The sequence below is a fragment of the Pleuronectes platessa genome, chromosome 5 (assembly GCF_947347685.1).
Source record: "Pleuronectes platessa chromosome 5, fPlePla1.1, whole genome shotgun sequence".
In the NCBI taxonomy this organism is placed as follows: domain Eukaryota; kingdom Metazoa; phylum Chordata; class Actinopteri; order Pleuronectiformes; family Pleuronectidae; genus Pleuronectes; species Pleuronectes platessa.
Genome location: NC_070630.1, coordinates 9,677,585 through 9,698,230, shown reverse-complemented (window position 1 = coordinate 9,698,230; position 20,646 = coordinate 9,677,585). Strand labels below are relative to the sequence as shown.

General features: G+C 43.2%; 1 protein-coding gene across 1 annotated transcript; it reads right to left on the bottom strand.

The window, feature by feature from the left end:
- Positions 1-1,001: 1,001 nt before the first annotated feature.
- On the bottom strand, positions 1,002-10,074 carry LOC128440816 (probable G-protein coupled receptor 149). The gene is made up of 5 exons (XM_053423657.1): positions 9,106-10,074; positions 7,585-7,765; positions 6,989-7,491; positions 1,630-1,773; positions 1,002-1,514 (listed from the first exon to the last, which is right to left on the bottom strand). The coding sequence occupies exons 1-5, from the start codon at positions 10,072-10,074 to the stop codon at positions 1,002-1,004; spliced, it is 2,310 nt and encodes a 769-aa protein (XP_053279632.1).
- Between the last annotated feature and the right edge of the window lie 10,572 nt (positions 10,075-20,646).

The following is a 20,646-nucleotide window of genomic DNA, read 5'->3' as shown; positions in this document are numbered from 1 at the left end:
ATGCTGCCTACCGTAGTAAAACTATGCACACTGTCACTTATGTAAATTGCACCGAATGTGCATGAGGCAGAAAACAGCTCTGCATAAGTATCCCCTCGACCCCTTCTCCAATGATCACTTGTACTCTCCTTTAAAAGCTTGACTCCTCTCCTCTCCCTTTTCCTCTCCTCCTATTTCAGACTTTCAGCACGGATAGTGGTCTCTTGAATTCGATAGTAGCAGCATTAACTTTGTTACACTTGATGGACGTATAGGAGCAGGGTGCAATTAAGGTAAACACGCAATAAGTTAAAGAAATACACAGAATTAAACACATTCTTATAAGAGGAACCATGGACTACGTTTGGTGGCTGACATCACAAACCATTACTGTCATGGGTTAACCCTCATCCCTATGGGTAAGGCTACTTCCCACACTCAAAATGCACAACAACACACACTGCGATGAGTCAGACTCATGGGTCAGGTGACCCTCCCCTCACAGCTGAGTCACCGGTGATTTAGTCTGCAGAAGCTGCTTCAAATCAGACATGTGACCACACCGCGGCCCCTCCTCCTCCACGTCCAAGGGAGTTTCTCTGATAATGTATCGTTTTTATGACGACAGGCGGCCACACGGTGAAGGTCTGGGCATGAATACAGATGTTCTGCTGGAAAACTGTTTCTCTCTCCTGCCCGCCGCTTCCTCCGGTTCTATCTCTTTCTCTCCCGCTCCCACCGATTCACTACTATCTGCTCTTTCCCAAGCTAATCTATCTCTATGCACTCCACACACAGGTGATGCATGTGCTCTCATGCTGCTATCTCAAGAGGAAGTACAAGGGAGGACGATTACATCAGTGTTTATCTAAGTCTCTATTTTGGTCGTCTGTCAGTTTGGATCGAGTGATCAGAAGGAAGTAAACGTGGAATGATTAGGAAATTTGTCTCTACTCTTCGGTGGCAGTGTTTCTCTTTCAACCTCCTCCTGAGAGCCACCCTCTTGTTATCCTGAGAGTGTGTCACTCGCCCTCCTCCCCAGATTGCTTTCTGTAGGCCTCGTTGAGCAGCTGAATCTCCTCTGTGTACCCAGAGCTCTCCTGCGTCTGTCGCCGACTGTTCTGGCGATGCGCCTCTACAGTGTCGGGTATAGTGATGTTGATGGTGTCTGTCTCGGGGTTGCCGCTGTTGGGGATGAGCAGCGAGTAGGAAGCCGTCTCGCCCAGGTCGCAGGAGACGAAGCGGTTCTCCCGTCGCGAGTAGCGCAGCGAGGGCGAGCGAGCGTGCGTGGAGGACTGGCTGATGTTGGAGATGATGGAGACGCTGTCCATGGCCTCCTCGTTGTCACAGATCTCCAGGACCTCGAGGTGGATCTTGACATTTGTGTCCCCCACCACTGCCCCGATCCCCATCCCCATCCCTATCTCCATGCCCATCTCCACGTTGCCGACGTTCATGTCCCTGGTCTGGCCTCCTGCGGCTGGGTCATCTGCACTGGGCTCGTGGCCAACTGATTTGGAGCGATACACTTCCACCTTTAAGGCAGAAAGATTTACAGTACAAGTTATACACAACCAGTATGGGGCACAATGTAATCCCAAAAATGTTTGGGGTGATATTACAAATCTAATCAAGAGTTGAACCTATTACCTTCTTGGCATTGTTTGGGGATATCCTGAGTCCATCACTGCTGACCTCATAGGTGGAGAGAGAGAGGGTCTTTCCTGTCGATGATTGCAGAGAGACGGTGCCCTGGAAGGCGCACAAGGGGACTGACAGACCACCCGATGACCGCTGCATAGAAAAACCCCAAAAGGGCAGAAGATGTTGAGTTAACATCGACCGAGATACATTTAATCACTGTGTATTTTCTTTTAATGTTTTTTTTTAATATGCCAACCATTTGACTAGGAATCCGGATGGAAACTTGCCTGTATGGCTTAATTTGGCATTATTGACCCAACCATCCATCCATCCATCCACAAGTGCTCATGTGAAGGTCCTAACACCTTCAATTCCATCTTGGCTACTCACCATGCTATTGACAAGAAGCACAAAGCGTCCGACGCCTAACATCATCTACAAGGTCTCTGTGCCTCTCGTTCACTTTGTTCAGACTAAGCGAGCACTGATTGCGTCCTTGTCAATAGCAGGGAGATGAATGTGTTCTATCCCGAGAGTTACAGAGGCGTATATGTAAGAGTCCTGTCAACAGCAGCGGAAGTGAGAGGTCTGGTCTCTGTGCATATGAGGGCAACCAGAAGCTTTATCTAATTCTTTGTATAATGCAACTAATTTCCTCTGGGTTTCAGCTTGCCATGTTTTTTTCAAGAACACGGCTCATTTATTATCACTTGCAAAATCGAATTTCATGTTATCTCATGTTTTTGTATCGCTTCCACGGAGATCGCTTCACCACACTGTGCATTAAAGTGAGCCTCAGTCAGCGTGATGGGTTTGAGAAAATGCATATTGACGGCAGGGGAAAGGAGAAGAGTCTTGTGGCGCGACGGCAGGGAGACTGGTGGGTCTCATTAAGTTTGACGTAATGATTAGATTGTGGCTATGACGCACAGCAGAAACAAAGAGGATGTCATTATCTTGTTCTCTATGAATATCTGTTTTCCTGTCATTGTCTTTGTATCATTGTGAAATGAGAGAGAAACGGGCAGAGGAGAGAGAGACAGAGGCTGCGATGTTGAGCTGAAAACACGTTGTCCAATTTGCTATCAAGCAGAATTAGCAGTTAGAAAGGTTTCAACCTATTAAGTCAATTACCTCAACTTCTCAGAGATAAGTTTACATTTTTAGGTAACTCGGAAATGTCGCTAATGACGTTCACATTACCCTCACCTGCACTTTCTGAGATGCCCATTACCTCCACCATGTTTTTTACTCCCCCGTCCATCTGTCCGCTGGTTGGTTAATTTTTTTATCAGCAGGAATATGTCAAAATTACGAAGCTGGGCAAAGAAATATTCAAATTTGGTGTGGATCCAGGATAAAAAGGCAAAAATCGACCAGTGTGGCTTGATTTAATTGGAGGGGACTGTTGGGACTAGTTGAGAGGTATGGGCTGTACTCTGTGCCATTCTTGTTGTTTAATGATGAAAACTAAAGTCACACTCAGTAGACAATATATCCAGTCGATCAGATTTTTATTTGGATCTTCACGGAATTGTAAAAACCCATAAGATAAAAGATTCAAGTCCCCTAAACATGTATTTTTTTAAACCTGACAAAAATTGAATGCGTTCTTCTTTGATTTACACCACATCCTTTCACCAAGATGTATGGTAATCCTTCTTTTTATAATTTTGCCTACAAACCAGCAAACCAAATAACAAACGAACAGGGGTGAAGACATGACCTCCAATTGGTGGAGGTAGTGGCCTAGATACTATAACTACAAAACATCAGCATATGAAAATTGTTGTCATAACCTTACTAGCAGGCTAAATATAGCATTAAGCTCGAAGTATTGCTGTGGATAAGAAGAATCTCACAGAGCTGCTGTGGCTGTCGACTCTAGGTGTTCCTATTTTTAACAGATGAATTCAAGCGACTTAATAAGTAAAAATATTGCAAAATATCTGATATTGACGTTTGCTGTACATTGATCGTGGTTGTTTTATTTCTCTGTCTGACAATCAATACTTCCTCTCATTTCCACCTTCGGGACTGGTCGGTGAGAACAACATTCATTTACAGTTTTGGATGTGTTCTCAGAAGGGTAAACAGGCTCCAGTTCCCCGCATCTGAATGCACATCATTTACCCCTCAGGGAGACGACTTGTGAATGCGCCCCCAGCTCTGTTCTAGCTAACAGAGAGTAGAAAGTCACAGGGAGGGTAAAGATGTCTTTAAGCTCTAATTCCTGCTCTCCCTGTGGATGCTGAAGGCCAGGAGGGCTGACAGCAAGGAGGGGAGAAGCCGGGTAATGACATCTCGCCTGCTAATGAGGAACAACACACAGCCAGGAACCCTAATAAATCACAGAGTATTTAGGCCTGATGTTCATCGTTTGTTTCCCTCTGTGTGTTTACACAGTATAACAAAACCGCTGTGTGTTTGAGCTAATTCTGATCTTTATCCCGTTTGTGACTGTAGACAGAAGGGTTGCTGGATCTGTGCAGCCACATTCTGTCTTTGGTCTTTGGTCTTTGGTGTTTGACTGTGCATGCACACACACACACACACCGTCCATGTACTTCTATCATAGTGCCCTTATACTTCCGCTAACTGTAAAACCTAATGTCTCAACCCTCAAACTGCCCTTTGAAAGTGGGTCAGAATCCGAGAACTGGGCAAAATATCCTCACTTTCCCAAAATGTCTTTACCCCGTGAGGTCTAGGCTCGAAATGGTACACACATGCACGCACACACACACACACACACACACACACACACACACACAGCAGCAGTCACAGACTTATACATGATGCACAGTGAGTGGCAAAGCCGGGCAGTGGATGCATGCTCCATGGATTTTCACCCTCTGGTGATTTCCAAACCGAAACGTTTCAGACTTATAAGTAGAGCAGATACAGTGTGGGAGAGAGCCAGAGATAGTGTGTGTGTGTGTGTGTGTGTGTGTGTACATTTGTGGATGTGTGTGTGCCCTTGTACACATCCATGTTTGCACATCTGTTCATGTTCTCGTTAGTTTTATGACTTTGATCAGCTTGTTGGTGTTTATGAATTAAGCTACAAACCCATTTTGTTAAAGCTCAGGATTCACGGCTGCAAATCGGTGAAATGTGTGGCAGAACACATAAAGCAAAAACATAGTCGATGAAATTGAAGATAAATTATGCCATAGAAGATACATTAGCGAAAAGAAAATAACATAAAGCAGTTATGTATGTAGTGATATGAGAGGGAGCCACGCAATAGAGATTAGGTTAGATTAAATAAGGGTTATGTGCATAATAGATGTGTCGGTTTCTGAGGTAGTGATTTAGTGACCCTGGACAGGTTGGTGTGTGTGGTAATACAACATATGAGGGGGAGCAATGGAAATGGACATAGTGACAGACAGTGTTTTCCAGCAGGCTGTCAGAGGTGAGAAAATGAATGCACTTGTGCAATTATGAGGTTTCATCCAGCGAAGGGTAAACCTTTGATTTTTCTGTCACTCCACTCTGCTTGTTATAATTTACTCTAACATATATGAACCAGAGTAGAGTGGAGCTGTTAATAGAGATATCGATATGGATTTTCCAGATAGTAATCATGAAAACTGGGGGTAGGGAACCTCTAAGTTTATTTTTCTGCTAAACAGAGACATTGATTTTGGCTCTTTTATTTTGTCCATGTTATTTACTTTTATTTATCGGATGCAAATGAAGGGGTTCAATGAAAATGGGAAAACAAAATAGAGAGCTTTTTTTTTCATTTTTGCCAGGGTCCATCGTTATTGTGTAATTCAGAGTCTGCTTGATCTTGGTCAGATCAGTAAAACGTTGTTAGGTTGGGTTTATTTTTCAGTGGAATATCGATTGCTATAAAAAGTTTGTGAAAGTGACTTTTATTTTATGATTTCAGGTGCCTGTGTATAATTACCTGTAGAATTTCTTGTTGTTGTTATGACTATTTGTCTTAATGCATTGAAGTTGATTTGTAGAAATGTGCTTGATTTATTATTTTGTTCAAAGTTCTTATATCTCTGCTGTTCGAGGAAAAAATTCATTTATTTTTGTCAGTATATTTAGTTGAAATTTGACAGTTTGTATTTTTTTCTGAGGTTTTGTAAACAACACACAGCTATTTATTCCATTTTCCATTTTCGAAGCTACTTTCTCTCGGTACTGATCACTGTAGGTTTTTCATATGAGGGCAGAATGAAGTGATTGAATATGAGGCCGTTCTCTCATCAGTGGCTGGCATCTCGACTGTCAGGGCACATTAATCATCAAGGCTTTACTGTTATGTCCTTGTTTAACTATCAGTTAAAGGCCAACAAAACACGGAGAGAAAGAAGCCTCCCATATTTTGAGAGCTCATGATGTCAACAACAAACAAAGAATGATACATTTTCCTGTTGCAAACTGTTGTGAGCTGCATTGCTTACTTGGAATGTTAGACTATCGACTGGATGTAGCAACTAGAGAGTGACTGAGAAAATAATTACTTCATGAGCTTAACAGACTAAACTGTGCTACATTCTTCATTCATGGAGCCTGTTTATACCAAACTGCAGGAATGCTTTCGCAAGCCTCAAAAGGGGGCTAACCTTCAGTGGATAAAACTCATTAACACTGATCTTGAACCTGTAAGAAAGAACCAACAAATAGAGCTGAGCCTTGAGAGCGCATCTGATTTTATCTGTGGAGCAGTAATGAATGAATACTTGGTTTTGAAAGACAGTCTGGTATTTGTTACTTAAATGGTACGTTGCTGATAGTATCTTGATCAATTGCTATATTAGTCAGAATCAATTGAGGCTTGGCACAGACAACGATACCCATAGAGGAGATTTAAACCACTTTATCTAAATCACATGCTCGGCTCCCAGTCTTTCAGCTAAGAAGAATATTCACAAATGTGTAAACAAAACAAACAACAGAGACCCAGACCATAAAAGCAAAGAGCCAGACAGGGACTGAGATGGACAAAACAGCACAAATGCACACACACACACACACACACACACACACACACACACACACACACATCTTTAAAGCCTGGGTATACAGAGACTGCATCTGAGTCCACCAGGTGTGTGTCTCTGTATCTCTGTGCAGATGCACTGCAGTGGGAAAACATGCACTTTCCCTTTGAGCTGAATGTAAACCAAAAAAATGGCGACTGGTAATCCAACTATTTATTAATCCCAGGATACTAATCACTTCTAACAGATCACCTCGAAAGTAAATCACCATAACGCAGCAGTTGTTTAACCGAGAAAGTAATAGACTGTGTAGAAAATCAATTAATTCCAGCCATAAATCACACAATGACAAGTATAAACTACACAATCTAATGGTTCAACCTGAGGTGGTCTACCTGTCTGGGCGTTCTCTCTGATTTACTCCTGCACCACTCCCAGTCTGTCAGCTCGATTTTGCGACACCCCTCGTGCGACAGCCTCCTCTCCGTCCCCTCGAACACGGACGACGTGTCAGTGAGGTTGCGCTCCTGCTCCCGGTGATGAGAGGGCACCAGAGGGACGCAGCGGAAGTCCTCGTCCTCCCCGTGGCTCTGGTAGGGAAGTGGAGGACAATCAGCCAGCGCCTCCCCTCCTCCAGCTACTGCCTCCAACAGAAGGTCTGTGTTAGAGGAGCTGTCCACCCGGCATGTGGTGCTGAAATCAAAGTCAGGCGCCAGGCTGGAGAGCCCGCCACATTCGAGTCCATCAAGGCGGGCATTGGGGAAGTCACAGTTGAAGAGGCTGTGATAGGCAGGCGTCTCAATGGGAAGACTGTTAGGAGACATGGTGGCATGGGACAACTTGTACACGCCGTAGCCTTGCTGCAGGGAAAGATTGAACTCAAATCTTCTTTTCATCACTAAAAGAAAAGAAACAAAGGATACATTCACTGCCACCTGATGCCACACATTTCGTGGCGCATTGCTGATGAATTTGTTACATCATGGTCTACCTGAGGCCTCCTGTTTTGGCTCTTGCTGGCAGTTAATGAAGCAACCGCATGGCATGTGGATCCAGCGCTCAGACAGCATGAATAACGGAGTGACCGCAGGGGCGAGCAGAGTGAGAAAGAAGCTCAGAGTCTCCAGGGAAGAGCTGTGTGCATTCAGCGCGTGGCGCACCAGGACCAAGGTCTGTGAATGAACGGGAAAGGGGACATTAATTCACCTGGGAGTCTGTTGTGCGATATGCATTAGGACACTGGGGGAAGGGAGGCACGTGAATGAAAATTAAAATTACCCTGATCCTAGTTTGCTTTTGTTTTTTTTTTGTTTCGTATTCACATATGCCGATGTCATGTGGGTGGATATGCAACACAACAAGACTGTTGTGCTGTGTATGGCTTTACTCAATAGAAAATTAATGAATGCATAAATAGTTTTTCTTACTAGAAAAGAGCTCCTTTATGAATATCACTGGCAACGGGTGCAGCATATACAGTGTGGATATTAACCTCTACAGCTTTCTAGGAAACCCTTGTCATTGCATAGACAGATACGAAGATCTAAAAAATGTTTCTCTCAAGAAATATTCCCATCCACAGAAAGAAAAGCCATTGTGAGCTCATTGAATTTCTGATCAGTAACAATTTGACATTTTCCTGCATTAATCATCTCCAGTGGTTTTGCATATTCTCAGGGTCACAACATTGGAATGCCAATTATGTTTGCCTGTGCTTGTCTGTCGACGATGAATTTTATCACACAAGTTTCTTCTTTTTTTGAGCTTTTCTTTTTCACTGTGTAGCAATCTACTACAAGTACTTCACAAGGCCACATAATGAAAGCTTTCCTTTAGGTGTTGACTAAAATTTGCCAACTACTGCTGCCAGCTACTGGGAATGTGAATTTAATGGGATAGTGGCAAGGCTGAAAACAAATCATTTTCTTTTCAAATCAGTGTTTCACAAATCCTGTGATGTTAAATGGTCTCAAACTGTGTCTTGTTTCCCACTGTCGACTCAAGGGACATTCAGTGTTTTGTTGATCTCTAAAAGTGGACAATTTGTAATATTCTTTTTTTTATCAAAGGAAGGGATTTTAAGAGAATATTAAACTTCTATTCTAACCTTAAATCCCACCTCATATCACATTTGTCTACATTATTACCTCTGACAGCTCATAACAAAAGTTGACTTTTGATTTGGAGATGTACAACATCAAAATGTCTTGTAATCTTGTTCTGTATAAGGCCCATATGTCTGACCTATATGACACATTGGGTTTGAATAGAGGCCTATACAGTAAGCTGACCTATAGCAGGTACGTTTCAAACAAATCACACTCTGAGTTTAACAGAAAGAAAACAGGTGGTTAAGTTTCAGGTTATTTCTACGAAAGAATCTTAGTGCAAAAAGTGACATTCAATTGTAACTGAATAACTTAACACCAGATAAACATTGAATCCTCTGGATACAGTAAACTGTTTGCAATGGCTAAACGTTAACATATGCCCACTGATGCTTTTGGCTTACCATCATTGGCATCCACAAAACAACTCGGACCACCGCCAGGATCATTGAGAAGCGCTTTTGCGCGAACACCACCGGTGTGTCCCCGACAGCTGGTGTCCTCTGTCCGTTTATGGACACCGGGGACATGAGGCTGTCCTCCCTCTCCCTGAGCTCTGTTACGCACGAACTGGGGCTCAGCTCTTTGTAGGCACCGAAACTTTTGTCCGGGCTCTCCCGGGAGAAAGACTGGAGGTCACAGAGGGGGACAGAACCACTCAGTCCCCTCGACATCTCCAAATAGCTCGGGTACAGCAAAGTCCTCTGGGACTCTCTGGAGCACAGCAGCTGGTAGGTGAGGGGGATGAAGAAGAACAACAAGCCGCAGAAACACAGGGAATATAAAGAGAAGAGGAGCAGGATGTAGAAACTGTCGCTCTCAGGGAAGCAACCAAGAGAAGCCGGCGTAAAGCTGCCCCATCCGCACAGAGGCAGCACACTGACGGCCAGGCTGACAGCCCAGACGCCGGCGATAGCCCACATCACTCTCACCGGCCGGCGCACAGACTGGAGCACCCCGAACCTCTTGGTGACATAAAAAGTGTAGGCTGCTATCAGGCAAGCCTTCATATTGCTGGAAACAGCCTGGAACACGTACAGAAGTCCGGACAAAGTGCACAGGCTGCTCGACCCTCTACTTCCATCCGTCTCCCACTGGAGGAGGATGAACAGGGAGAGAGGAACCACGCTGAGCAGGTCGTCCACAGACATGGAAGCCACGATGAGACACAGGGACGTTTTCCTCCGCATCCGCAGGAGCGACAGCAGCGAGTACGCGCCTCCGGTGAAGGTGGCGGCGGCGATGGTTACGCACAAGCCGAAAAGCAGCAGTCGGATTTGCCTGTCCACCTCCGAGGCGTCGGTCCCCTCATAGCCGGCGGTGGAGGGGTTGCTCTGGTTGGGCGCTGGGGAGCTCAGGTGCGTCGTGGACATTATTTCACAGGATGAACTTCTCCGTCTCCTTTTGGCACTTTTTTAATTGGCTAAATCTCCCTCAGGAGCTGGTAAAGTTGAGATGCGAGGATGGGACAACACGCGCCACGTTCCTTACGACATCCAGACAGAGGGAGATGATGAGAGAACATTCCTCCTCCATCCAAATGAAAACTCACGCGTAATGGACTCGTCCGACGGTCCCTTGGATGTGTAGCCTCGGGGTGCGGGGCCGGGCAGACTCACCGTTCAAAGCGCGCAACTGTGGAGCACCGCTCGTCTCCAGCTGCAGATTTACGCGCTGTCGTCATCCCCGCTCCCCCTCACGGATGTTTTCTGGGGCTGTGCCAAAAGCAGCGTACTACTACTATGGTTGTGAAGCTGGTCCGATACACCAGGCTGCCTTTTCATATGTGGCTTGACAAAAATCCCTTATTGTATCTCCCACTTTGTATTTCTATTCAAGGGGCCCAATCAACGTCTTCACAATTCCATTTGAGAAAAAACGCCCAACCAAATAAACAGCCTGTGTCTCTGGAAGCCAGTTTCACCAGATTACCTTCTATCCTTTTGAATTTCAAAACCTTCTTAAATGGAATCGGGGCAGTAAATGCCAGGGGTTAAAAATAACGGGGAAAACCTAAATTAGATAAGATTTGAGTGGTATCATGTGATCACGTGTGGGCCCCATGTTATCTGAGCCATGACTGGGAACAGTGTACGTTTAAACACATGTGTTATTTATTCCAGTCTGGAGCAGTTCTCATGAGATAAAAGGCCAAAGGGTTCATTCATGGGATTTGAATCCTCGTCTGACTCATTTCAATGTCTGAAAACGTGTTCATCTGCTTTGTCACCAGAGACTTGTTTCAAATGACGACTCAACGAATGCTTAGATTGTAATTAAAACTGTTTCATTAAATGTATGTTGGCGATGGGAGAGTGTGCGACCAGCTTGTGTGAAAGCTTGGCATCTGTGTCGGTGTGTGTTTGTGTGTGTGTGTGTGTGTGCGTGTGTAAACCCTATACCCTGGTGTGCTGGCCTTGTCTTGTCCTTCCCTGTGGAGTCCAAGGATTTTGAGGCTCAAGGACTCCTCACTTTGTCTGGTTTGTTCATGGGTGTTGATGGATCCCAGTGGTTTGCTGTAGATAGAAATAATACTCCCTGCGTGGAGCTAGTTTAATCACTGCTGATAGATTTTTGGACTCAAGCCATTTTTGCAAATGCACACACGGATCTAAACGATGACAGCCCATGCTTGTTTATGTATTTACACTCCTTCATCATGATACCACCATTACGACTCTATGGACGCTGAGTTCTTTTGGCCCTGAGCAGCACAGATATCGACGTGAACGCAAACATGACTGTAAGTGCATTTAACTCCAGGTCGTGTAATTGAATTGAGGTTTGGGCTAAGTGACTCACAGCCCAGTCCTATGACCAGACTCTCTCTGGGGCCATGAGGACACAGAGATGAACATGAGAGGACAAAACCCAATCCACCAGGGAGCATAAACACAAACACACACACACACATACAGATTCACCAGCTGAGCACAGCCTCACACATCAAGGTGACCTACTTTGTGTGTGTGTGTGTGTGTGTGTGTGTGTGTGCGTGTGTGCGTGTTGCTGCGTGGTGCATGCAGTTGTCTGTTCATGTGAAAAAGCACAAGGTGAAAGTGCAGCGAGACAAATGCACCGGCGAGGAACAGAGCAAGTGTAATGAAACGGGATCCGTTCGAAAATATGAAACGCTATCATTCTGTCAAAACACATCTCGTCATCTTGTCACAGAGGGACGACTGAAACTGAATATCACGTCATGGTTGTTAGGGATGAAGAAGAAGAAGAGACATATATTAACTGAGGATATTCCCCATAGGAGAATATGGGAAATGAGGCATGTGTTGTTGTAAATAAGTGATTAAAATGATGGTACATGCTGCAGTGTCAATTTAGATGCAAACTGTCAAAACCAAGCACTTCATCTATGAAACAATAGAAAATAAAGCCCATACAGATATGTGCATACGTGGATTAGGAATGCATAAGGATCTCCTGTAACTCTAAATACAATGCAAGAAAATCTCCTTAGATATACATTTATATAGCATGTTTAGATTCTTGATGACCAGCCAAAAATGGTTTACTGGACATTTTTGCCTTTCATCCATTCATATAGACCATCTGAGTCCAGCACTTTCTCTAATACATACCACTCACATATTGCTGGCTCATGCACCAGGGCCAGTATCTTCCCCAAGGACAGTTTGGCACATGGAATGGAGGAGCCTTGCAGGGAACGATCCACCGACCCTCTTGTTCGTGGACGACCCGCTCCAACTCCTGTGCCACGGCCACTGAATAATATACAGTATCTGCTATAGTATAAACACAAAGCCTATTCTGTACCTATTATGAATGACTAAACTGCGAATTTTGTTGTGTTCTATTATTTTTTCTCTCCTCACCACAGTTAGATGCTTATTTAAAACCAGTTGAATCACAAGCTGAAATACTGAGGCACATTATTTCCCGGCTGTAATATCCCAGTTTTACTGAATAACATTCGATCCAAGAAACCTTTCCGCCTGCCAGCTGATTATACATCTGGATCTTCCTCTCTGAACAGAGTTTACACTGTGCAGACAGAAGTGATCTGTCTTTTAGCAGCGCTGCCTCCTGTTTGTCGAGAGTTTTGATGACGAATCTGTGAAATGAGTCTTATTGCGTCTGATACTGTTCTCGTACTGTTAACACCGGGAAAAAAAAGGGTGTTTGCTAAACCCTGACATTTTCATTACACTTCCATCAACGTGTCTGCCTCAGTGAACATTTAATGGACTCTCATGAAGTCAAATGAAATTACATTTAAACTAATGAAGCGATGGTTTGATTTGAGAATTACACTCATTTTACAACGTCTAATAAATCATTCATCCATAATATTGGCTTAAATGAGAATGAAACCATGTGAATGCTGAGGAGTGAAACCTCAATGGGTCTCTGTTGAGATTCATTTGGGCCATGAAATGAAAGCAGCTAATCAATGATGGATGGCTCTAACATGTTGTGTATATACCCTTCACGTTCATTAATAATGCATTGTGTTGCATACGGGCTCATATGCATGATTCATGTTCGCACAAATCAAACAGCTCACATTAGATCATAATAGTAATGATAATATCTTTATTTGTACGGCACTTTTCAACACAAGTAACAAAGTGCTTTACAACAAATGATGTGAAATGCTCAGAGTGAAACCAATAAATAATAAAGACACAGATCATAAAAGTCATAGACATCATGCAACAAGAGTTTTTTAAAGATATAGTGACATTGTTCCAAAGCAACCAGAAAGAAACATGACTCAACGCAACGTTTGTAACTACACATTGTCAAAACTGCTGGTGTCTCCCATCAAACACAAATCCTCCTGCACACAAACACACAGCACGCACACACACACACAAACACACAGTCCTAACTGCGTGATTATCTTGTGTCAATAAAATATTAATGAAGCATCACTTGACACAGAGATACAGAGACGGAAACAGAATGGAAGATTATGTTTGCATAAAAGTGAGCAGTGAAATTGAATGAGGAGAGGAGGATGAACAGTCTGTGTCATGAATCCATAATGACTCCATCTTTAAAGCTGTGCTGAGGCGCTCTGCGGGGTCCAGCGTTTAAAATAAAGACATGTTAGTGTTGCTTAACTGCTGATGTTAACAGTTTGATTTACTTTGACTGCCGAAATGCACTTGATGCGCGAGCGGACAAAAAGAGCAAGTTAGGAGCACATGCAACACATATAAGAAGCCTGCATGAATCTATATTTTCTACTCTAACTACTACTATTGTGAAGTTTGATCACTCCTCCTCATAATAAACACACATAAATCCACTAAGTAACAGCTCAACACGAGAGTTTCAATCTTGATTTGGTGGAGACCACAAAGGTGAGAAACCATGTAAATATTCTCTTTTTAAAATCAATTAAGTAAATATTTAGTCTTTAAAACACATGTATGGTGTCTACCAGCTTGTTTTGTTGTTTCCTGCCCCCTAGTGGCCAAACATTGAAGCCATGCTGCTATCATGTTGTCTGTCTTGTCAATGTTTGGCTTTCCGACATATTGTGTTTTACTCTGAGAAACTTAATAATTAATAAATAGACCGAGTTTATTATTTTATAATTCTTTGAAAAAATGGGAAAATAACTATCCACATTTTTTTCAGTGTGTCATACTTTTTCTCTTATAGATATTTAAGTAAATAATAAATAAAAAGTTATTTCATCAAACTGGCAGCTCAAGATTGAAATGTCAATGAAATATGTACTGTATAATGGATGTCAACCTCGAAGCTTAACAAGTATAAATCATTTGTAGTTATTTTGAAACGTCTTTTTTAAGATTATTACTTAGGATTTTGGACTTTATTTGAGAGAGGCAGAAGAGATAAAGGTAGGAAAGGCCAGGGGATAGATAGACTGTCGACATGCAACATAATATCAAATAAAATCCATGATAAATTCATACTAAAGAAAAATATCAAAACGTTCAATTTTGCATAGGTATACAAATATTCATAAAGCATCATTCAAATTCAGAGCATGCACTAGATTTGTACGGGAACTCTTTCCCTGCATAGTTGAACTGTGTGTGTGTGTGTGTGTGCACCTGTAGGCTCAGTAACTGATGTTTTTGAAAGTGTGTGTGGATGTATGAAAGGCAGTCGTCTATAATGCATGAGGCTTATTTCCATCTCTTATTGATGATGAAAGTGCAGAGTGAGAGAATTACTTTCTTTTTGTTTGCGTGTGTGTGTGTCTGTCATTTCCAGTCCGCCCGAGTCGATGGTCAGGAGGTCCTGACGAGCCCCTGTTTCCATGGCAACACTGACAGGAGTGAATGGTCATACACAAACATCTTTTTGCCTTGCTCTGTTGCTCTCTCTCTCTCTCTCTCTCTCTCTCTCTCTCTCTCTCTCTCTCTCTCTCTCTCTCTCTCTCTCTCTCTCTCTCTCTCTCTCTGTCTCCTTGTTTCTGTCCAACACAGCATTTGTTATATTTCTCAGAAAAAGGTGACTAATGGTTTTCTCAGAGAATGTTGCAGGTGTAAGTGTACCAGACAATTCATGAGCAAATGATGGCATCACACAAATATGGAAAAATTACCATGAGAGAGATACATTTTGTGCAGGCATGTTCTCCAGGATGGTAACGACTGGCAGGAAGGCTGTCAGGTCACGGCCGGGGGAAAGAAAACACACACACGTAGTTGTAATCACTGACAAGCATGAACGCACTGGTTAATGTAAATTTGGTGTGGTGTTAAAAAATGAGACCCTTTAAAGGGTTGGTTCACCGGAAAAGGAAAATGCACTCATTATCTAATCACCATGATGCCGATGGAGGGGTGGATGAAGTGTTTTTAGTCAAGAGAACACTTTTGGAGTTTCGGGGGTGAACAGCGTTGAAGCCAAATCCAATACTATTGAAGTAAATGCAACCACTTCTTCAAACGAGAAAAAACAACAGAAAAAAAGGGGAAATGCCTGAATACTGCTCCTGTGGTGTCATCAAAGTGGCCGTAAGCGCCGACATTCAATTTTCCACTTGAAACACTGCATTTACACCGTTCATTGGCCTAAATGTCCTCTGATATTCTCCTCTAGAGCCATGTTCACGCATGGATTACAGAGAACATGGTGACCAAAAAACATGGTGTAAACTCCAAAGGTGTTTTGTGGACGAGTTATGAGTGATTTCATTGCATCATTGTGTTGTATATATATTTCTATGTGTTTTGTACATTTGTATAAAGGCTCATCTAGGAACAGGCATTGCACACTAATAGGCTGTAAATGCTGTGGTACGTTGCACTGCTCCATACTGTATTCTTATAGCCCTATAAAATGTGCTTTATATGAATTTTTGGTATATTTAACATATACAATAACATATAAACATTTACATAAAATGTGATTTAGCATATGCATAATATGTAAGCTAGGATATAATGGCTGTTAGATCAAATGCACATGACATGGTGCATATCACTGTTAACAAAATGTGTGAAATATGATCACTTTCATGGAATAACTTACTTTGTCTGAAAATGGTCAGGGGTCTTCGGCCTACAGCCAAATTAATAAAACAATGATAAGACACCAAAAATGCAAAATACAGACAGTTATGAGGATAAAATGATAAGTTCACCTGATTTAAATATATTGATTATATTATTTATTTTGAAATGCCTTTCTAATTCCCAACTGGGAAACTACAGTTATTGCTTGTTATAGTCATTCCTCTTGGGCAGACTGTATTTCAAAAGTTCATGTTGGGGGAGAAATTACGCTAAAACATATTCATAAACTTTGATCACCTTTTTATTAGTTAATCTGATCTAATGGATTGATAATACTGTCTTATGTACTAATTTTGTACTAAAAGTCGGACTTATAAAGCCTCAGATTAACTCTTTCTTACCTTGCATGTGGAGGGGAATCTCTTGGTGGAACACTGAGAGCAGTGTTTCTGATTTATCCACCAGATGGACCTATTGCACTGTGGAAAAAGCAAACCTCTGTGTATGTGTGTGTGTGTGAGTGTGTCAAACGCCACCATGCCACTTAAGATGAAGCAGGTGTCCAAACATATTCCCTAAAGCCAGTTAGTTAAAATGACATAACCACAATTACACAGCAGCATCTTTGTTTAGTACATTATGGTATATTGTCCTGCAGGTTTATAACCCATCTCATTATTAATCTGCAAGTCCTGGCTGCAGAGGATCCTGTGTGTCTTCAGGTGGGTCACAGTTACAGTCCTGCAGGGACACAAATCATCCAGGCGTCTGACTGTGAAGAGATGTGACAAATTAGTTTTCTGTTCCCCCCCACTACTCTCTTTCGCCGTGATCTTCAACCCTCCATCCAAACAACCCGCTCCACACTAATCAGCATAATGAATTCCTCCAGCATGTCGACTTTAATGGAATCAATTATTTGAAGAAGAAACAAAAGGTCAAGAAAACAACCAGCACATAGTAATTTAACTGGATGGTCACTGGGAAGAACATAAAGGGAAACCTATGTAAAGTGTCTGCGCATTAATGCAGATAAAATAATGAGAATCCATCATTTTGTATTTTCTTTATTATTAGAGTGAAAGACAGCATTACGTGACAGAGAGGAGAGGAGATTAAAGTGGAGCTTTATAAGTAAGTGATGTGACAAAGCCATCTGTTTTTACCTGAGTGGTTGTGTGTGTGTGTGTGTGTGTTTGTGTGTGTGTGTGTGTGTGTGTGTGTGTGTGTGTGTGTGTGTGTGTGTGTGTGTGTGTCTGTGCACGTGTGTGTATTGCCTCCCCGTCCTCTACCCATGTGCATGGTCTGTGTATATTTCAACATTAATGAGCAGACTAGAGATTTTCATTAAGGGCCCATTAGTACCTCTCTTTCCCTCCGGGCCCCAGCTCAGTGTTGCGCTCTCGTTCATTCCTCTGATGCAATAACCACAGAGAGGCAGACAGAGCGGCAGCAGACATGGCTCACTGTCACGGGAATCCAGTAAACTGCAGTGTACGGTACCTGGCACCGTTCTTCAGAATAAATCAGCTCTTTAGAACTGGACTGTCAACTGGGCCCTGGCAGAAAAAAGGCAAAGCAACGAGTGGCAAATTATGAATTTGAATTCGAATTAAATAGACGTGTTTTCGTTGGGCTTTTTAAACAAGGAGCTAAATGAGTGAATCATCCAAACACAAACAGATCATGTGGGATTGAGCCTCTGGTAAGAAAGCTCCCCTTGATTGACAGCTGCGCAATAGCTCGCCTATCATCCGCCCGATACTGATAAGCCTGGCTTGGCAAACTTTTCAAATCCTCTCAAGGCAAGCGTACTATCAAACCAGAGCGCTCTTCAAAACACTGCGGAAGCGCGGCAACTCCCCAACAAGTCAACTGGCAGCCGATTTGTATCTGGGGAAGTGTGTTTTCAATCTCGCTCTTTCCGATCCAGCGCACATCTCGGAGACAGAGATGCTCCGTTTGTAAAATGTTGGCTGCATGGCGTGAAAGAAAAACAGAATCTGTCATTTGAACATCACTAAAAAATAACAAGAGTGTTTCAGCACAGGGTGTGGGGGGGGGGGGGGGGGGGCGGTTACAGCCAAACGTAGATGTCACTGTGCTGTCGCTGCAGAACATAGGAGGGCAGAGGCTTTATGGTAAGCACTTTCCAGATGAGCCAGAGCCATTTGAAATACTTGGGAGAGGCAGACAGCAGTGGTTGGTATTAACTAGTCTCTCTCTGTAGCCTGCTGGGTGTTGCACCTTCACGCTGCGCTCACCATATTGCTGCATAATGTCCCCCCCCCCTCAAACACACACATCATCTGCTAACTCGCTGCAGAAACTTCGAGAAAGATGGAAAGTCGAGAAGGAAGAAACGGTCCTCTGGTGTGTCGAGGGTGAAAGAGCAAGAGAGGAGATGGACAGTTTGTCTGCTGACTGCTCAGAGTCGAGCAGAGGGAAACATTTCCTGTCAGAGACTTTAGGGCAGAGGGGAATGGGATGGGAGACGGAGGGGGGGGGGGGGGGGGGGGAGGCGAGGAGTATAAATCCTAATTGAAATGTAGGAATGTCAGCTGTGGTTAACAGATCAGCTTGGCGTGTTAGAACATATATCTGCTCCGAACAGTGAGATGTCTGTTTGCAGAAAACCCGAGCGCCACACAGAGGTGACCACATTCGCCAGTGCTGGGGATGTTTGTCACAAAGCACAGTTTAAACCACTGTCAGCACCAAAGCCCACACCCGAGGAATCCTGGTGGTTCACCGTGGATTGAGCTGAGCTGTTGTCGGAATCGGTCTAGACATGCCTGACATTTTGATCAACGGCTGCTTTCACGCAAATCCATCCTCAAAATCCGGATTAGGATGATTCCCACCGTTGCATCTGTGTTGTTTTCTGCCAACACTGAGCCGTGCCCAGATTCCTGCTGAAACATGCCGTCGGTTGACAAGAATCTGAGTTGAAACCAGCGATTGCTTCCACGCAGTGAGGTTTTTCATTGCTGTACTTTGAGATTACTGAAGTCATCAGCGATACCAGGAAAGAGAATCGTTGTTCAACCCAGTTATTCTGCTTTTGTGGTTGGAACAGGAACTCGCGGCTGCATGTCAGCTTTACTCAACCCATTTTCCTAGAAAGACGCCCATCTTACAGGAAAGACATATTTATCAGTTTAGACAGCATCACTGAATTGTAAAGACACTGGTGGGAATTCATAGTTAAAAGGATTATGAATTCTCTTTCTATAAAAGCAACCATTGTAAAGACTTTATAATTAACAACTTATTAAATATTCATCAAACCTTAGCAGAAAATAAGACATAAACTAATCCAATATTACATTTTGGTTTTCCAAGTTGCTTATAATTAAGTTTGGCTTGTGTTTCCCCCCTGCTCTGCTTGGTGAGAACAGTATTATCAATGTTGGGGATAATATCAAAGTTTTTCATTGGCCGACATTTCAGGTTCTCCGCAGCTGTTTAAAACTTCCAGTTTTAACAGTTGTACTTATTTCACCTTACCTCTACACAAGATGAGTAAGTTACTTATTAACCATCATTAATAACCATAAGGTACAAGGCAAAACCCCTTCACAATTGGTGACTTATTAAAAGAGCTACAGCGCTTTCAGTACATATCCTGGAGCAGTACTTTGCACAAACAAACTTGCTTTTGATTAAGTCAATGAAGACAGTAATTACACTTGATTATCTGCTCGTCGATCCTCTAATGCTCGGGGTGAATTCTCACCCACACTGCGAGCAAAGTCACTGGAGCACATGGTACAGTCTCCCTCTGTCAGGTCATTTGTGCACTAAGACAAATTGTACAGTAGTGGGACACAGTGAAGTGGTTTATCAGTCTCCGAGAGCCCAGCACTAAGGTGCCGCAGGGTAAAGGAACCGGCTCTGGAGAGGGCCCGCTAAGTGGCCATGACAGATGAGCTCCATCAGCAAGCATTCTTCTGGGTCTCGCTTAGACCAATTCAGACACAAAGAGATGCAAATGCATTGAGGACGACTCCAGCAAATGAGCATTGATTTGGAAAATAACTCATATTTAGTTGATTAAAGTGACCCGTGGGAAACAACTTAGAGCAAGAGAGTTATTTGGAAGGTTTCGCCACAAGTCCGACAGGTTTAGTTTTGGGACCAATTATGCACAAATGCACTGGAGATGGGGAAATCCTTCACAGCAGAGCGGTCGGGTCCCTGGTGCAGTATGAACCAGGACAAGTGATCACACTAAGCCTGAGATCAAAGGTTTTGTAGCAGCCTTCAACTTGACCCTCTCGACCTCCAGCTGTCAGCATGTGAGTCTGTGGAGGGGAAAAGGGTATGAGGGTAAGAATGTGTGTGCATGCCTGTGGAAGTGTGTGCGAGTGAGAGATGGAGTAAATAAGTGCAGAGACTGATGTCGATGTGAAGCACCTGTCTGCTAAATATTATGCAACTAAAGGGTAGAACTATTGT

What these genes read in the sequence shown, in the direction of transcription:
- LOC128440816 (XM_053423657.1), bottom strand. Translation starts at nt 10,074, where the DNA reads ATGTCCACGACGCACCTGAGCTCCCCAGCGCCCAACCAGAGCAACCCC. An exon ending in CAGAGAGAACGCCCAGACAG is followed by an intron (nt 1,774 to 6,988) that starts GTAGACCACCTC and finishes TTTTCTATGCAG; the next exon opens with CGGTCATCGGGTGGTCTGTC. An exon ending in CCCCAAACAATGCCAAGAAG is followed by an intron (nt 1,515 to 1,629) that starts GTAATAGGTTCA and finishes TCTGCCTTAAAG; the next exon opens with GTGGAAGTGTATCGCTCCAA.